This window comes from Gossypium hirsutum, chromosome A08, assembly GCF_007990345.1.
Source record: "Gossypium hirsutum isolate 1008001.06 chromosome A08, Gossypium_hirsutum_v2.1, whole genome shotgun sequence".
NCBI classification, from domain to species: domain Eukaryota; kingdom Viridiplantae; phylum Streptophyta; class Magnoliopsida; order Malvales; family Malvaceae; genus Gossypium; species Gossypium hirsutum.
Window position 1 is genome coordinate 97,513,654 of NC_053431.1, and position 18,083 is coordinate 97,531,736.

The 18,083-nt window shown below is 32.6% G+C and overlaps 4 protein-coding genes and 1 long non-coding RNA gene across 7 annotated transcripts; 3 read left to right on the forward strand and 2 right to left on the reverse strand.

Moving 5' to 3' along the window:
* The first annotated feature begins 869 nt into the window (after positions 1–869).
* LOC107914873 (NAC domain-containing protein 69) lies at positions 870–5,346 on the forward strand. 3 transcript variants are annotated; one of them, XM_016843920.2, is made up of 7 exons: positions 870–1,169; positions 1,276–1,526; positions 1,883–1,990; positions 2,078–2,422; positions 3,765–4,094; positions 4,194–4,254; positions 5,147–5,346. In XM_016843920.2, the coding sequence occupies exons 1-7, from the start codon at positions 1,001–1,003 to the stop codon at positions 5,182–5,184; spliced, it is 1,302 nt and encodes a 433-aa protein (XP_016699409.2). In that variant the 5' UTR covers positions 870–1,000; the 3' UTR covers positions 5,185–5,346. The 3 variants fall into 3 exon arrangements, with proteins under 3 accessions (XP_016699409.2, XP_040930225.1, XP_040930224.1); XM_041074291.1 differs by having other exon boundaries at positions 4,177–5,346; XM_041074290.1 differs by having other exon boundaries at positions 4,194–5,346.
* A 2,134-nt stretch (positions 5,347–7,480) lies between these two features.
* Positions 7,481–9,797, forward strand: LOC107916891 (uncharacterized). The gene is made up of 4 exons (XM_016846261.2): positions 7,481–8,170; positions 8,263–8,467; positions 8,700–9,347; positions 9,440–9,797. Exons 1-4 carry the CDS (start codon positions 7,600–7,602, stop codon positions 9,525–9,527), a joined length of 1,512 nt encoding a protein of 503 aa, XP_016701750.1. The 5' UTR covers positions 7,481–7,599; the 3' UTR covers positions 9,528–9,797.
* LOC107916892 (soluble inorganic pyrophosphatase 1) lies at positions 9,717–11,642 on the reverse strand. The gene is made up of 9 exons (XM_016846263.2): positions 11,465–11,642; positions 11,017–11,123; positions 10,889–10,917; positions 10,730–10,795; positions 10,531–10,638; positions 10,385–10,450; positions 10,177–10,297; positions 9,987–10,068; positions 9,717–9,839 (listed from the first exon to the last, which is right to left on the reverse strand). The coding sequence occupies exons 2-9, from the start codon at positions 11,120–11,122 to the stop codon at positions 9,797–9,799; spliced, it is 621 nt and encodes a 206-aa protein (XP_016701752.1). The 5' UTR covers position 11,123; positions 11,465–11,642; the 3' UTR covers positions 9,717–9,796.
* On the forward strand, positions 10,593–11,427 carry LOC121204466 (uncharacterized). Its single transcript, XR_005899388.1, has 3 exons — positions 10,593–10,725; positions 10,813–10,942; positions 11,010–11,427. It is a non-coding gene; the product is annotated as an uncharacterized lncRNA (long non-coding RNA).
* Positions 11,643–14,260: 2,618 nt separating the features above from the next.
* LOC107917594 (3-ketoacyl-CoA synthase 1) lies at positions 14,261–16,059 on the reverse strand. The gene has a single exon (XM_016846917.2). The coding sequence runs from the start codon at positions 15,995–15,997 to the stop codon at positions 14,396–14,398; it is 1,602 nt and encodes a 533-aa protein (XP_016702406.2). The 5' UTR covers positions 15,998–16,059; the 3' UTR covers positions 14,261–14,395.
* Between the last annotated feature and the right edge of the window lie 2,024 nt (positions 16,060–18,083).

Below are 18,083 nucleotides of genomic sequence, written 5' to 3' on the forward strand. Positions count from 1 at the left end.
CATTTTACAAATTATAAAGAATAAAATAAAATCGAAGAAAATAGGATTTATAGAAAGATTTAAAGCGAAATTATTGAGTGAGTTGAGAATTGAGAGAATAAGTTTGAATTGAAAATAATGAAATTTAAAGGAGTTTATATAGGAAAAAATATGGTTGTTGGGGTGTAGCCTTTAGAATTGTGACTATTGAGGGGGGAATTATCTTTACCCTGAAAATGCATTCGTGGTAGTGAAAATATGTCTTGTAAGATGCGTTTTTAGAAGAGAGAAATGAAAACACGTCTTACAAGGCGTATTTTCACCTAAAAACGACTTATCTCGAAAAATTTAAAAAATGACCTACTTACTTAAATTTAAAAAAAAAAGCATATTTATTTAATTTACCATTATATATTACATACTCAAATAATTATACTTATTTAATATAAAATAAATTAAATTAATATTTTTATTTTTTAAAAATATGTATGGTTGAATTAAAATAAAAGTTTCATATATACATTTGAACTATAATAAAAATTTCATATTTATAATTATTCCAAATCAAAGTTTATATATTAAATTACATATTAAATTAAAATTAATATATAATTTTAATATTTTATCCGCAATTAAATCACTATTTTAACTTATATACAGCGTAAATAAGAAGCATTTTTTTTGAAAGATTACAAATAGTGATAGGGGGATCAAATTAGAAACTTGGAACGTTGATATCCAATGCGCTGGATATAATGATAATGACCAAACATGCCAGCGTGGCACCAATGTGGGACCCATCATTGAATCTGTCCTTTTTCCCTAAAACTTCTCTGGTAAGGAAGTCACAGTAAAATAAGAACCTACTACTGTTGTCTGTTTATTGATCATGTTATTATTATTATTCAGAAAGGCAAAAAAAAATCTGAAACAGCTTTAACCTTCACTTTCCCTTCTCGTTTCTCTCAATCGCCGGCCCTCTCTGCTGCCTTTTGATCCCCTCCCTCTATTATTTAATGACATGAGTAACATCGATGATAACAGCCACATAGTGGGATACAGATTCCACCCAACTGACAAAGAACTGGTGGACCATTACCTATGGAACAAAATCCTCGACCGTGATTCTCTCGTCCAAGCTATAAAAGAGGTCGATTCTCTTTTCAACAAAGATCCTTGGGAACTACCGGGTAAGAACTAAAGTTTTTTTTTTGTTTTTTTTTTACTTGAAAAAAATTCTACCACTGTGTTAATCATAACCCTGGGGGGAATTCTTTTTTTTTTGTTTGATCGAAGGTTGGTCTGAAATACAATCAGCTGATCAAGTGTGGTATTTCTTTTCCCGGCGAGGAGACAACAAACGGGTGAAGAGGACAACGGATAAAGGGTTCTGGAAAGTGACGGGAAAGCCTCGGAAGGTAAAGGGGAAAAAAGGGTGTGCTGCCAAGAAATCTTTGGTTTTTTATGAGGGTCGTACCCCTAATGCAAAGTGGACGCCTTGGGTCATCCACGAGTATACTTTCACCTCTACTCTTCTTGATAACAGAGTATGTTCCTTTTCTGCGTATTTTATTTCTAGACTTCCATCATCTTTCTGTGTGTTAAATGGAATAAGGCTATAGGATCGTGATTGTTGTTTAAGTGTTGATTAGTTAAAATTGCTTCGGAAATTCGGTAGAAAGTAAGGTGGTTCAATTGAAGTGCAAACTTGTTAAATTTAACAACTTGATCACTGCTCTTAATTTATTTACATTGGAGGAAAACCTTAAGTCTTTAGAGTATATGATTGATTGATAATCCTGAGGATGTGCAAAAGAGAAAAAAAAAATAAAAACATTTGTTATGTATATTTCTGAAATTCAGTGTTTAAGGCTGAAATTGTTTTGGCCTTCCACCCATGCAGGAGGGCATTTTTCTCTGTAAATTGAAGAAAAAAGAAGATGAAACGGCCAATGCTTCAAGTAGTGAAAGTTGTCAGCCAAGTCTGGTTGCAGAGGAGGAGATTCCTGATGTAAGATGCCTTATGCAAAGTTCTCTCAAGTCATTTCTTTGGACTGATAAAAGTATTCATAACCATTCTTGTTTCTGTATGATTCAGAACTCAACCATGTTTAATCCTGATGAGATGCTTGACACCTTGAAAGAACGAGACAGAGAGCATGAGTTGGAGATGGATGAGCAGCAGCAGCCGCCGGACTTTACCAGTTACTGTGATGGGCTTCCACACCTGTCTAAGGAAGAGAATGATGATGAGTCATGGATTGGATATTTAGTGGATGATGATGAAATCAATCCTGATGAACTTAATCTTGGAAACGAGTGCCGCAATTTCGCCTTAGTTGGTACGAGTGTGACCTGCCCTGGAGAGCCCTCTAGGAAAAGATCACGCCGTGAAGCTGTGGTACTATGCGGAGCCATTGAAAATGAAGAATGCCAACCAATGGTAAAATAATTGAAATAAAATTTTGTATTATAATAATTAGAGTACTATCTTATGCAAGCAAGATGGGCAGTGCATCTCGTTGTTATGCTGGTCTGGTGTTTATTGATGTTTTAAAAAGAAAAGCTTGATTGACCAGCTTAACTAACGATGAAAATGCATTCCCGTTTCGAAAATGAACTTCTACTGTGCTAGCACTTGAATGTGAATTACTACAGTCTTGCTCTATTATTGATGGAACTAAAGCTCTTGCTTGATAAGATGGAAAGAAAATAGAAAGAGAATATATTTTTTCTTTTCATTTGTAGAAAACATGATTAAATGGAAAGAAAAGTGATTTTCTTTCTATTCATTACTTGGTAGAAATGAAAAATGAGAAGAACGAAAAATAGCAATTTTTTAAAAAAATTGTATGGTTAACGCTTGTTCATCTTCTTTCATCTTTTCATTCCATTAAGATGAAAAATCATATTTTCTATTTTTTTTTCTTCTCATTTTCTTTTGTACCAAACATTTGTCTTCCCTCCTCTTTTTTCATCGTACTCTTCCATTTTTTCACCTTTTCTTTCAACCAAATGTACCAAAGGAGTGAAGGATGGGAAAAGAAATGAAGAGAAAGGGAATCATTTCTCTTTGCCTTCCTACATAAAAACATGGTGGGCTGAGAATGATTTACACTTCAAATTCTTACGATTCTCCTGTTATGTATTAATTTGTGGATTAACCTATGTTTTAGGGTTCTGCAAAAAGTTTTGCTGCAGTTTTGGCTTTTTTAGGGTGTTTGTTTATGTGGAACAGTGGGAGCATGAGGAGAGTGTGGAAATGTAGAACGAAAATAATTTTGAGTTTGTTTTGTAGGCAAGAAAAATGGTGATAAAAAAATTAGGAAAATTTGTTATTTTTCATCACAATAAATAAAAAGAAATAATTCTAAATTTAAATAACAAGAGGAGAAAAAAAAATGAGAGATATATAAATCAAGTGGACTTATTTACAGCATTAAGGAAAAATAAGAGAGAAAATGAGAGAGATACAAGCCAAGCCTGCCTAATACAACATCGATGTAAGTCAAGCGTACTTGTTCACAACATTAAGAATTTTTTTTATAATCTTCATTTCTTTCTCTCAGTTTTCAACTTGCCAATCAATAGATGGAAACAGAATTATTTTTTCTTTTTATTTATCATCTTTCCTACCAAGCCTACTGATAAAAAATATATATATTTTCTATCCTTTTTACTATTCTCATCCATTAATCGTTTACCATTCCAAGCTTCCTCTAAATTGCTTTGTAAGTTGTGTTTTGGGATGCTTAATTAGTTGCCTGTTGCTTCATTTATGTCAGCTGTATGAGCAGGCGGTAAGCAATTCAATGATGCTTGATGAACATGGTGGTTCAAAGAAACACCAAGCATTAGCAATGGTTAATGCACCAAATGTGACTTCAAGTTCTGTAAAGCAAGATCCCCATGGAAGGGACAGGATGGTATCACTCAATAATGAATCCGGGGAAATGGATATCCCTGATGTTGAGTCAGTTGTTGATCCACACGGAATTGTTCGTGCTACAAGATTCCACAACCCTTACTATAAAAAATTAGGAGAGCAAGAAGATGATCCAAAAAGAATCAATAAACGGGGAAAGTTTTGCAGAAAAATAGCCTTCCAAGACGAGGTAAGGGAATCAACCTGCATTAAAGAAAGATGTTGTCAAAATGAAATGCTCAGGTTTATGTTATTAGCTTTTAGCTATCCAGCTTGATCCCTTTTGCAGGCTATAGATGTAAAACAACATGCCACTGCTGTTAATCTTCCTATTATTATGGAATCTACCGGTAAGAGGAAAACAGCTGAACATAGCTACAGATATATGAGACTGCAGATGCATTTGAATGAGTTAGCTGACTGTGATAAAAAAAGGTTTCTTCATGTGCATATATAAGCCTTCATTCAACCATAAATCTAACTAATCCCCAGTTTATTTTGTCAATGCACTTTTAGGTGTAGTATTGTTTATTTCTGTCATTTATGATTTAAATTCAGTACCACTTGGTACTAGTCATATATTTTAGGGTTAATATACTATTTGGTAGCTAAATTTGGCTTCAATGTTCAATTTTATACTTAAGTTTTTTTGTCTCAATTTGGTATCTGAGTTTCGCTTCAACGTTCACTTTGATACTTGAGTTTTTCCAATTTGATACTTTAGCTTTCTTTTTGTCCCAACTAAGTACCTAATTTTGGCTTCAATGTTCAATTTGGTACTTGAGCTTTTTTTGTGTATCCAAATTAATTACCTATACACGAGTCAAATATTCATTGGGTGCTTTGGTCTAGGTAACTAAATTGAATATTGAAGCCAAACTCGAGTATTAAATTAAGACAAAAGAAAATTCAGGTACTAAATTGAATGTTGAAGCCAAGCTTAGGTATTAGATAATATTTTAACATGACAAATCCCTTATCTGATTCCCACAGATGAAGCATGTATCACCTTCCTTTTCCTTGTATAGCTGATAGGGCTACCTACTTCTTGAACTAGTTCTTTTTGAGTTTGAGGACCCATAGTCTTAATGATGAATCCATACATAATATCTTCACAATTTATATTTGCTGCCCTAGGTTATGCATGTATTCCAAAGTGAGAAGTAAATAAGTACATGATGTAAGTGCGGTGCTCTAACCTAACTCTTTTTCCTGCTGACTTCACTTTCTAATCTGTGTAAGGAGAAGATTTGGTTCTTCCATCCCAACTTGCTGCATGAAGTTTTTTGAGAGACTATTTTCCTAGTCATGCAACTTTTCTTGTTGTATATTTAGAATTAAGAGTGAAAATGAACTTTGTTTGCACCACAAATTTACCTTTATAACCAATGATTCAGAACTTTGTCATATTTGAAGATTGAATTCAAGAGGTCATTTCCGTATGGGCATTAGGTATGTCATATTATTCTCTTTAATTTATTACACTGAAAGGTAAGATTTTGTTATTTGATTGATAGAATGTTTATTTTATTAAATTGTCATCGTAGGATACATTTTTTTTCTTATTTACTACCCAATGCAATATTTACTACAAATGAGAATGTCATTTTTGTGCCTATACATAATAATTTAATTTATTTGTGACAAATGTGTAATTAAAGTATTTAATTTTGTATTAAAATATAATTATCTAATATATCAAAATATTTTAATAAATAATTACGATTTAATCTATTAAAAGTCATATAAAGTAATAATGGTTTTATTAGTAAATTGCTCTTAAATTATATTTCAATTCTTAAATTGTTCTTTTTTCTTATGAGTTATCAATTTTATCTTAATTTATTTGTTCTTTAAAAAAATTAATTTAATTCAAAAATTATCTAAACCTGTAACACCTTCATCAAGAAAAATAAAAACATAACAGCTGACCCATCAAATTACACCTGATGTAGTTTACTTTTTGGGTAAAAGAAAAGAAAATTAATTGTTTAATAACTTCTAGAAAAAAAAAACTTTTTAACCAGTCATAAAAGCTATGGTTTGGGGCTAATTTAGGCTGATAACAAAATATTGGATTAACTACTGATGAGTAAAATTCGATTCGATTTAAAATTTTGAATTAAATAGTTCGAGTTATTTGAGTTAATCAAGTTACTTGGGTCAACTCGAATAAAAAAAAGTTTTTCGGTTTAACTCGAATGTGAATTACACAATTTGAGTTATCCGAAAATCTGAATAAGAAAAAGTAAAATTATGTCATTTTGATAAATGTTTATCTTTTTTAAAGTTAAAAGTCAAAACCATTAAATTAAAAGGTAAAATTATGTTGTTTTAATAAATGTTTATTAATTAAGTTAAAAGGTAAAACCATTATATTGTTTATATTGTTAAATAATTTTATACTTCGTTTTCTAGTTAAATAATCGGTTCATGTAAGCGCAATATTGAGTACAAATAATAGGATTAGTTAACTCGACTCGAAAGTTTTTGACTCGATTTGATCCGATTCGAAAAAAATTCAAAGTGAGTTCGGTTGCTAAAATAGGATTCGTCAACTCGACAAACTTAAAATTTTCTGACTCGACTCGACTCGATCGAATGCTCACCCCTACATTTAAAAAATAATTATTAAATTTATATTTTACTTACATAATTTTAAATTTTAGAAAATTATAAAATAATTATTAAAATATTTAAAAAATTTTATTTAAATTACTGGAAAAATATTTTGGAACTATTATCCATAGAAAGCTCTCATTCTCCACTTTTCTTCTACAATTTAATTTCTTTATAAAATAATTTTGAATGTCGTGAATTTATGAAATACCATCTAATTGGCTTTCTTCCCTTCTAATCTCTAATATCAATTACCAAATTGACTTGGATTCCAAGCATGTTATTCTACTAATTAGCATATTGATCGTCAAACTATTGTTTGGAGATTGTGAATTAGGCTTCAAGAAAAAAAAACTTAACAATGTAGTAATTTAAATGAAAACTTTCAAATAATTCAGTGATCTTTTTTATAACTCTTTAAAGTTGACTAAAGTGTAAACTTACTAATAGGGAGACAACTTGAGATAGTTTACCTACAAATATTGGTAAAAAGACCTCTACAATCCCTCTTAAAAAATTAGAGTGATTTAATCCTTGTTAATTTTAAAAGTGAGATCACGACGCAAATTTTTTAGTCAATTGTGTATAATTTTGATTGGTATAATAAAAAATTTAGCCTTTGATGTTTACGTATGTTATTAATTTGATCTTGATTCTAAAATGTTCAACAAATTTAGTCTCAACATTTATAAAAATATTGCATGTTAAATTTGTTAAATTATGACCAAATTGATAGAGTGTGTAAATTATGAGAATTAAATTTATTATTGTACCAGTTAAATTTATGTAAAATTGACGGAAAACATTATTGGTGTCATTAATTATCCTTATTTACTCATTTTTAAAATTGAGGAGATTAAATTGTTTTGATTTTTTTAAAGGACTAATTTTTTCGAATATCAAAATTAAGAGGGACTGGAAAAGTCTTTTTATCAAAATATTCAAGTCCAGTAAATGATGATTTTGGAAAAGAAAAAGAAGTCCAGTAACAAGATAATATCCATGTAAGCTCTCTAAGAGAGGGATATATTGGATTGGAGGAGTACAAGTAGATAGATAAAGTAGAACTCTGGAGGATGATGAAGACCATGGGAATGTCTTCATTTTCTAGTTCGACGTTTCTCTTTACTTCTCTTCACTTTGCCAATGGCGGCAGCAGCAGCAGAAGCTCCCACGTTCGTATCTCGGAGAACACAGCCACTATCTTTCTCGCTTCTTCTTTGCTTCCACTTTCCCAATCAGCCCATTTCCCTTCTCTTTCTGTTTTCCCTAATATAGATTTCAATAGATTGCGGGCTTCTGCTTTTAACAAAGGAAGAAAAGGCAGCGGTGGCACTACCCTCTTCGAAATGGATGGTTCTGACGAGGACGACGACGGCGACGAATTCATTGATTTTGATGATGAATTCGACGCCGACGATGAGGACGGCGATGAGGCCATGTTTCTTCCGCTTGGTAAAATGAAGAAGTGGCTCGAGAACAAGCCCCGTGGGTTCGGTGAAGGGAAAGTGTACGATACTTCTATTGAAGAAAAACTGCTTGAAGAAATAGAGCAAAGCAGACAAGCACAAACGGTTAATGTCAACAACCTTAAAAACAATCCTGTCAAGCCTGGTTCCAAGAAAGATGATCAGCAAAACAAGGAAGGTTGGGCCTTTCCTACTTTATTAGCAAATTTGTTGAAAGGGGTTCTCATTTCACTCTGATTTTTATGGATTTTTTTGTTTATTTTGCAATAGCTGAAACTGTTCTAAGTGGAATTCGTGTGAGAGTGGGCAATCTTCCTAAGAAAAAGAATATTCACAGGGATTTGAAAGCTGCTTTCGATGGGGTTTCTGGAATAATTAATATATCTCCAGCTGTTTCTGGGAATAAGAAGACTAAAGACCCTGTTTGCAAAGGTTTTGCCTTCGTTGAATTTAAGCATGAGGTGGATGCAATTAGGTATGGTGTGCTACGAGATTGTATTGCAAACTTTAATAGTTGTCAATTTATAATTTTGTGTAAGAGAAGCTACCGCATTATATGATATTCATGCAATAAGATTAAGAACTGGCAAAATCACCCACAATATAACATCCAATAAGTTTTCTTATGCAATACTGCATCTTGGTTCAGGTGGCATATCTTTATTGTTTGTAGATTAAGAACTGAATTAGTGTCTTTCTTTCTGTAGGTTTGTGCAAAATTTCTCTGGACATAATCTCACCTTTGGTAGGATTCAGAAGCAAATAAAATGTGAGATGATAAATTCACTTTCGCACAGTCCTGCTCATGAAGAATTGTGGGACAATGGATCCATCACAGATGAAGTGGCAATTTCTCACTTTGTAGATGGTCTGAATCCTAATTTCGATATGAAGAACTCTTCCTCAGATTTATCATTGGAAAGTGTATCTGATGAAGTTGACAACCATGATGATGAGCTTGTATCTGATGAACTGGATGATCTGGATGATGAACTTGTATCTGATGAATTTGATGACCAAGATGATGAGTTTGATGAAGTAGAAGTAGGAGAAGGTAGGAACAATCTTAATGCTATTAGTGAAGCAGAGGCAAGTACTGCTGATATCATGGAACCGAGGTTTAAGCGTGCAGCTGCTGATTCGATCGCCTCAACTCCGCTGGAACGAATTAGGGCTCTTGAGCAAAAGCTACTTGCAAGAGGGAAACAGCAAAGAGTTCCAAAAGAACAAAAAGGTCAAAAGCTAGAAAGAGTTAGGTCTAATAATAAGAAAAAGGTAGTTGCTAAACAAAACCAACAAAAAGTTACGAAAGAGCAAAAGGTTCAAAAGCTCGATATTCCAGGATCTGCGAAGTGGTACTTCTCTGCATCATTAATAACGCATTGATAAAGTGTTCTTTCCCTAATATGCTTTGAAATTAAAAGTTGTTTTTATCATTTTTGTGCAGGTTAAAGATTAAGGAAAAGGCACAGCTAACAGGGGTCTTCTCCAAATATGGGTTGAAAACTCCTTCGAATTCCAAGGAAGAGTCGTAGTAAGCAGCAAATGTGTAAGAGAATTTGATATTTTTCTAGTTCTAGTAAAAACTTATACATTCTTTTTTATCATTTCTTTTCACAAGAGATTTTAATCCAATGAGCAATGAAAATAATTATAATGATGTTGATAATAATCATTTGAAACTACAAAAAGAAATGTAATCAATGGGGCTATCATTCTCATTCAACTGCGGTCGATAAGATGCTTTTATTTAGTATGATGCAGTTTCCCTCCATGAATGAATGGAAAATAGCCTTTTTTGAGCCTATTGCTTGAGTGTTTGTATAATGTACTCGTTGTAAAGGTCCCTGCCATAGCAACATGAAACCCTTAATCAGATATAGAACCAAAAAGAACAACACTGACTAATAATTGTAGAGCAAGGGGACTGTCCATCAGATTTTAGACATAGGAATTCCCTTCTATGATGGTATTCTTTTAAGGAAGAGGCATACATTGAATACTGGATGGCTTCAATAGCTGTGTTTACAGGTAAAATATCATTGACTGCAACCTCCTTGTTCTCATTTTTCTTGTCTGTGAAATGGTTAGGAAATCAGTATTTCCTGACATTGGGAAGTAAGATGTAATGTTGTTTCATTAAGCAAACAAAACTGTTGTATGGTTTAAGTTGGAAAAGGATACAATCTTCAAAGAAACGGCGGATCTCGGTAAGGCGATGAGGGGGAAGATATTTGATATCGGTAAAATGTTTGTATTCTGGATCATCTGCACAAACTGCAATGATCTTATCATCTTTCTCCCCCTGAGTGACAACAATGAAGCAGTTAATGACACAAATTCGAGGGAAGAAGTCTGAAAAGGTTAGCTTCTTTGAACTTCAATGAAATACCTGGTCAATCATGGGCATCAGTCCAAGGGCTCTGGCTCGCAGAAAACATCCAGGAAGAACTGGCTCCTATTCGAACATATGACATAAATAGTCCATCAACATATAAGGTGGAGATGGAGAGAAGAAAATGAGATAAGGCGGTTCACCTGCATGATAACCAAACAATCCATGGGATCATTGTCTTCGCATAGCGTGCGAGGGATGAAACCATAATTGTGAGGATAGACTACTGAGGAATACAAAATCCGATCAACCTGAGATTCATTTAAACTCATCAATACAAGAAAGGGAAAAGCCTTGCCTTATCCTGCGAGGTATATGCCTCACCAGCATGTCTAAAGGTACCTTAATCATTCCGGTCTTTTTGTCAAGTTCATATTTCACCTTACTGCCTTTTGATATCTCCACAACCTGTACGGTTGAACAAGGAATCCAACAACCGAACAATTAGTAGTGCATGCATGGAAACTTCTCCATTTCCATGTCCAGTCAATAAAGGCTTACACAATTGAAAACGGTTGGAGCTTCAGATCCTGCACACAACATATATTGCAATATGTAAGTTCTCCAGTTTGATTAATGTAAGCGTAGAAACATGGAATCTGATTATTCAGTGATTGGATAGGTGGTACCAATATCAAGATCATGCCATGGATGTGCAGCTACCGATCTCTTTGACATAGCCGATAGGATCCTCTCATTTAGACGGGGGCGTGGAGCTTCAGTCGATTCACTCATCCTTTTTATTTTATTTTTTCCAGAATAGAATAAAATGCATCAACATTCAATCAAATTCAGTCCACCATGTTGCAATCAAATTCAGTCCACCATGTTGCATAAATTAGGGGTTTATGCTTATGAGTATATTATAAAACTTTACAGTACCTTTGTTATGTAGAACACAAAGATCAACAAAAAAAGCAACTATTTTCTCCACATGGTAAAACTAAAATGTAGAAGCGTGGTTACTTTTAATGCTTTACATCTATGCCAAGCTAAACCAAAGTCCAAAGCATTGTTCATGATCTGATCTATATACTAAGTATAATAAAAAGCAGAAAGTGAGACAAAAGAAAGTACCTTAATTCTGGGATATAACGAGTGTAGATACAGAAAAATAACGTAAATGAAGATAATATGACGCACCGATCCTAAAGCTTTAATTGGTGTAGAGGTAAATATTTATAGGAAGGAGGGTTGAAAAGATGTGGAAGGAGAAGAGAGAAAAGAGGTTGGTGAATGCTTTAAGGCAGTGCCTGGTGTCTATTGCTGAGAAAAAGCAGGTCGGGTTTAAAGCTTTGCCCACCTCCTCCGCACTTTCCATTACCTTGAAGTTTTATTTATGTATTTTTCTCTTTGACTAGGCTATAACCAGTAAATATACGGTTTCCTTTTTTTTTTTTGTTAAAAAGATTTGCCGGTTCTAAATACTAGTATTTTAGAAATAAAAGGCTATTTTAATTCTTTCAAGACATTGATGGTTGAACCCTTAATTTGTGGCATAAATGCAGGGTGAAGTACAGATGTTCTATTTTTCTTGCAGTGATTTACTGAAGATCTTTTATGGAAAGCACCTGAGACAATGTTAGGTCGTTTTGGTCCATAAAAACCTTAACTGGGATCATCCTTTTACTGCCCCTGAGCTGATTTCTCATGTGAAACACAATAATTTTCCATTTTTGAAACCATTTTACTTGTGCTGGATTTGTATTTTATTTCTCATCTAAATTTTAGAAATGAAATGCATGAGTGATTCAATATCTAAAAGCTATCAAAACATGAATTTATTATACTATAGGAATTTCAATTTTAGTACTAAATAAAACATCCGACCAATCCATTGATTTGAAAAATAATTATGAAAGATACATTTTTGCATTTTTTTTTCAACTTCAACTTCAAATTCAAATTCAATTCTGAATTCTAAATTCTCAAAGTTGAAATGATTCATGCTTTTCATCATGATTTTTTTTAAATTCAAGAATTTAAAAACAATCAATTTAATCCCTATATATATATTTATCAAGAGTAGAAGAAAGAGATCGTTGAAGGTTTTTTTTTTATATCCGTTTTACCATTTAAAAGACTAATGATTGTTGAAGACGAAAAGTAGTTTTTTTTTTTTAATCCAAGATTACTTCCACTTTATTTCTTGGATAGCTAAGTTGGTTTTGGGTAAACTTAAGCCTTTACTTTTGTTTTTCTTTTGACATCTGCTTTACCTTTTTTGTGTATGTCTTAAAAGAAACAAGTTAGACTTTAAAAAAAAAAAAAAAGTTTGAGCAGCTAAAGATCAATTCCTAAGTACTTCAAACAGGAAACTCACTGTAGTTGTCTATCCCTGTTATAAAAAAGAAACTTTACCAATGAGGAGCAACTGAAAATAAAACCACCTTTCCATTATGTTTTGCAGATCTAACATCATGGTCGTTTATGGATTCATCAAAACCTTAAATAGACATTTAACTGTCTTCCCATACGTGTTTTTTTTAGATTTAATATTATAATATTTATATTTAATGCAATGATGTTGCACATTACTAGCGAATAAGATAAACACAACAATTGAGTTATTTTATTTATATTTAACCTTTCAAGTTTTGTTTCATTCATAACTTAGAATTACAAAACGGATACTGCATCAAATATATACACATAATAATAACTTAATAATACTTGTTTTGTAATGAAATCTTGGTTCTAAGGTTGAGGCACGGGGAATTTTGAATTTGAGTTACACTCTGCGTAAATACATGAGTTCTCCAAATTTTGTTATTAAGTTTAATACTTGTTAATAATTGGTTGTATTGGAACTATTATAACTTCACAAAAAATAGCTGCTTTGTATATTTGTATGTACTAGAATGATGATATTTAAGGGTAAGTGTTCAACTGAATGGATTCGAGTGAAAAATATCAAGCAAGTCGAGTTATTTTATCGAGTTAACTCGATTTTATTTTTTAATTGAGAGTGAGAGGAAAATTTAAGTCAAATCAAATAAATTTATTCGAGTTAAATTAAAAAAATTAAACATGATAAATTAAAATCTTGTTGGCAATTTGACTTCCAAACTAGAGTACATGAATTTTGAGATAATATACATTTGAAAACTTTTTCAAAACAAAATAATAGAAAACAAGATAATTTAGTATGATAAATTTGATTTGGTAATTTGCTTGTTTAAGGACTCAATTTTATCATTTTGGATTTTTTAAAATTTTAAAATTTCAACATTTTTATATAATTTTTAATTTTTTGAATTTTTTATAGAAAGGGAAAAAAATTAGTTAAAAATTTTAAAGTTATTTTGAATTTTTTGAAAAATATTAATTTGCTATTTTTAAAATTTGACAAGGATCTAAGATATATTTACACCATATTTTTACTTGAATTATAAATTTAACTCGAAAAAGCATATTCTTAAAAATAAATAATTTGAATAGATTAAATTAATTAACTTGAAATTAAAAAATCTTTTTTTTTTCTCTAATGGGATCGAGTTTAACTGCTATGGGCGCATTGCACATTTTTGGGGTTGCTTGGGAAATTAGCCTAATGGATAGCATGTTATTACACTAAAAAGGAATTCCTCAACCTCCAACCAAACTGAAGATGTGTGTGTTAAATCTGCATAGCACCAAGCGAAATCTATCATTTATTTTGTAAGGACGGTAAACATAATGTATACCTTCCTCACACTTGTCATTCTAAATAAATTATGTAATTATCATTTAGGTCTCTTCTTACGTAAATTAGGTTTAGGTTATCATAGAACTATCATTTTCTTCGTTAAAATAATTTACAAGACAAAATACTATGACAAATAGTCTACAAAACAATATGTCTAGTTATTCCAATAATTGCAATCAAACAAAAATTTAAAGAGAATCATTTAGCAAATCCAACGTTATTACACCTTGCTGCAAGCCGATAATCAGATTCGATTTTTCTTACAAGTAAAAGAGTAAAGAAGGAAGCTAACATCTTAAGCTTGGGTCACTTCTTATATACTACTTGGAGATGGAGATATCAAGCTTGACCGGGTACTTATCCATTTCATCCTTCCATGGGTTACACCTTGACTCACTCATGGGAGTAGATCTAAGAGCTCTCCAAACTGCGCTGTTACACTTGAACCCCGACCCGAATGCAATCTGCCACACTCGGTCACCACCCGAGATCCGACCCTTGGCCTCCGTGTATGCCAACTCATACCACAGTGAGCTGCTCGAGGTGTTTCCAAATCTATGTAAAGTCATTCTTGATGGCTCCATATGCCAATCTGTTAGCTCCAAATTCTTCTGTATTTCATCCAAAACCGCCCTTCCACCTGCATGGATACAAAAATGCTCGAAAGCTAGCTTAAAATCAGGTATGTAAGGCTTGACCCTGGCTTTCAAAACCTTCTTTCGAACAAGACTAACAAAGAACTTCAACTGCTCTGTGAATGGCAAAACCAGGGGACCTAGGGTAGTAATATTGGTTTTCAATGCATCCCCAGCTACCGCCATCAGTTCCCGACCCAATGAAACCCCAACAGTTCCTTCGTCATCTTCTCTTTGGTAAACGCAGTTGTAATGTTTATCGTCGGCACCTTTATGGGTCCGAACCAAGTGAAGGAGCTGGTACTTGGAACAAGCCTTGTCCCGTGGCTTGTTCGACAAAAGCACAGCGGCTCCACCCATGCGGAATATGCAATTGCATAGCAACATGGAGCGGTCGTTCCCGAAATACCAATTTTGGGTAATGTTTTCGGTACTCACCACCACGGCATACGTGTTAGGATTGGCTCGAAGGAGGTTTTTAGCTAGCTCCACGGATATAAGCCCTGCACTGCACCCCATTCCACCCAGATTGTAGCTCTTGATATCTGTACGTAGCTTGTAATGGTTGATTACCATGGCTGAGAGAGATGGTGTGGGGTTAAATAAACAGGAATTCACGATGAGGATGTCAATATCCTTTGGCCTAACACCGGTTTTCTCAAAAAGGGAGTCCAGTGCTCCAAACATAACAGCTTCGGTTTCAGACCGAGCCTCTTCCATGCACAGGTTCGGCGGTCTAGATGTTATACCTCTTGGAAAATACGTCTCATCGCCTAAACCGGACCGGGTTGCTATCTTTCTTTGAAACTGAAGCGTGTCGTCGGTGAAAGCTCCGGTTTCTTCAGTCATCTTGAGGAACGAGTCAACTGACAGTTTACGATCATCTTGGGATTTGTAACAGGCGAAATCGACGAGATAAACGGGCATGGTCCGCTTCGAAAAGTAGAGACCACATAGGAAGAATGGGATTAATGAAGCAGCTAGTCTTGTAGTGGCATCAATGCTCTGAAGCCGAAAAGCTTGATTAATAGTCCATAAATCGTAAAACCTGTCAGGTTTTAGACAGGATAACTGAACCAAAGTGGCGAACATAAGTGGTAGAATAAGAAGGGTGGCGTGGTTACATGAATAACCATAGCCTAAGCCTAACTTAACGTACTTAAGCTTAACGGATTGAAGGAAATCAGGCAATCTTCGACGGATATTGATGATGGCGGAGGAGAAGTCTTTGAATGCCATTTCCGCCGTCAGCCTTTCTTTATCCATCTCTATGCTTTTCCCATCCATATAGCTAGAAGTTGATTAAAGAGTAGGTTTAACTGGTTATGAAAAAAAATCAGCGGGAGAAAGCTATACAAAGTTAGCTCTGAAACTTGAAGAATGGGGGAGCTTTTATACATATATATATACACTTTAAAAGAAATGAAGGGAAAAGATAGAATGGAATTAATAGTGGGTAGTTCCGGGAAATAATAGTTTCCTGGACCACCTACTAATATGTAGTATAGGATTTTATTAGAAGGGTTTATATTTGACATAAAATTTTGGGTATCATCATTGATTTATATGTTAACCTGTAATTGGAAAATTTTAAAATTAAATTTAGCATCATATTGTTCATTTTACCAATTTGAAACTTAAATAATGTGTATCAGTTTATACAACTAATATCGAGACCGTACCAATTTTCATATTTACGGACCCAAAATTGAATATGAGAATAGTGTTAAAATGAATATTTCAATGCAAAACCTTTCATTTTTTTTAAATTTACAAACAACAAGTAAATGATTTATTTTTATTTGTTTTTAAAAAATAAATTACTCATATTATCTTATGAATATAATATATTATCTTATAATTTTTATATTTTATTCATCTTTTTCAAACTGTGTTGATTTCTATTTTCAATTAATATAAATTAAATTTAGGGACGGATAGAGATCGACTCTAAATTTTATAAATTTCTTTAAATTCTATATATCCATCATTTTAAACTAGATTGTATCAAAAAGTCATTTTAAATAAGGTATATTTGTTTTTGGCCCCCAATTTTTTAATTATCTCAAAATACCTTTAAAAAGAAGGTATATTGATGTTTAATCCCTTAAAGAATTTCTTAATTTGACCTCTTGAAAAATAAGGTATATTGATGTTTAACCCCTCAAGAAAACTTGTATAGTTTCACTTCTTGTAAAATATATGAATTATAAATTTGGTAATACTTTTTGATTAAACCTCATTCATTAATATTAGTTAAGTTTCTTGTTTTAATTTTAATCAATCAACTAAATCTAATTACGTTAATTGCTATGTTAATATTAAATAATTGTATGCATAATTTATTTTAATTTCTTGACGTCTAGGGCATTAATTATTATTAACTTGTTTACATATCAATCAACATAATATTTTTCTATGAGTTAAATAAAACTGGATTATTACTTAATAAAAATGTTTTCAATACTAAAATTAATGTATTTTAAATCAGATTGGAGATCAAATTGGTTAAATATTGGTTCATCTGTCCAACTAAAAGTTTATTAAAAATTTTAAAAAATTAAAAAAATTCGGTTCAATCAATTTTTTGTCCGATTCAATTGGTCTTTACCAATTCTTACGTCAACTGTTCAAAGCCCCTCTTCGGACGGGTACCTTGGTCGGTTCCTGGTCCAATTGGCCACTCCGGTCCACTTCAAATAACATTGACTAAAACGGGCTATAAATTTTTGATCAAATTTTATTATTAATCTTTATACTATGTATAGATTACAATTTTTGTTTTTAATATTATGCATAAATTTGATCAAATTTTGTTTTTAGTCTGAACTTATATGTCAAATTATATATGTTAGTGCAAAACTCCGGTGAGGAAAATCTCGAACACACAAATGGAACACAAACAACAACTCGAATAGAAAATGAGAAAATAAGAAAGGGCTTCAAGGTGTGTATTAAGCCACTATCTTTAAGGTTCTATTCGCACCCACCTATACTCAGTATGCAAATGAGTTTCAAGCAAATGAACCTCAAGGATGCAATGAAGTCTGATAACTATTTTCATTTTGCATTGACGAAAATAGTCCATTAAGCATTTAGCAATGTATAACAAGAAAATCAATTTCTATAAATAATTTCTGTAGTAATTCTTTATAGAATAATCTAATAATATCAAAAGATGTAGGAAAGATAGAAAGAATTTTTAGAACTTGTTGGTATAATTTCCAAATGAAATCTCATTCCTATTTATAGAATTTTCATGTCTCTTCATAGAGACATCTTTCAATAGGTGTCTTTCTTGAATAATAATGTCACACCTTCATTTGGAGAGTTGGTTTTGTTTGAGAGACTACACCGGCGAAGACCGCCTAAG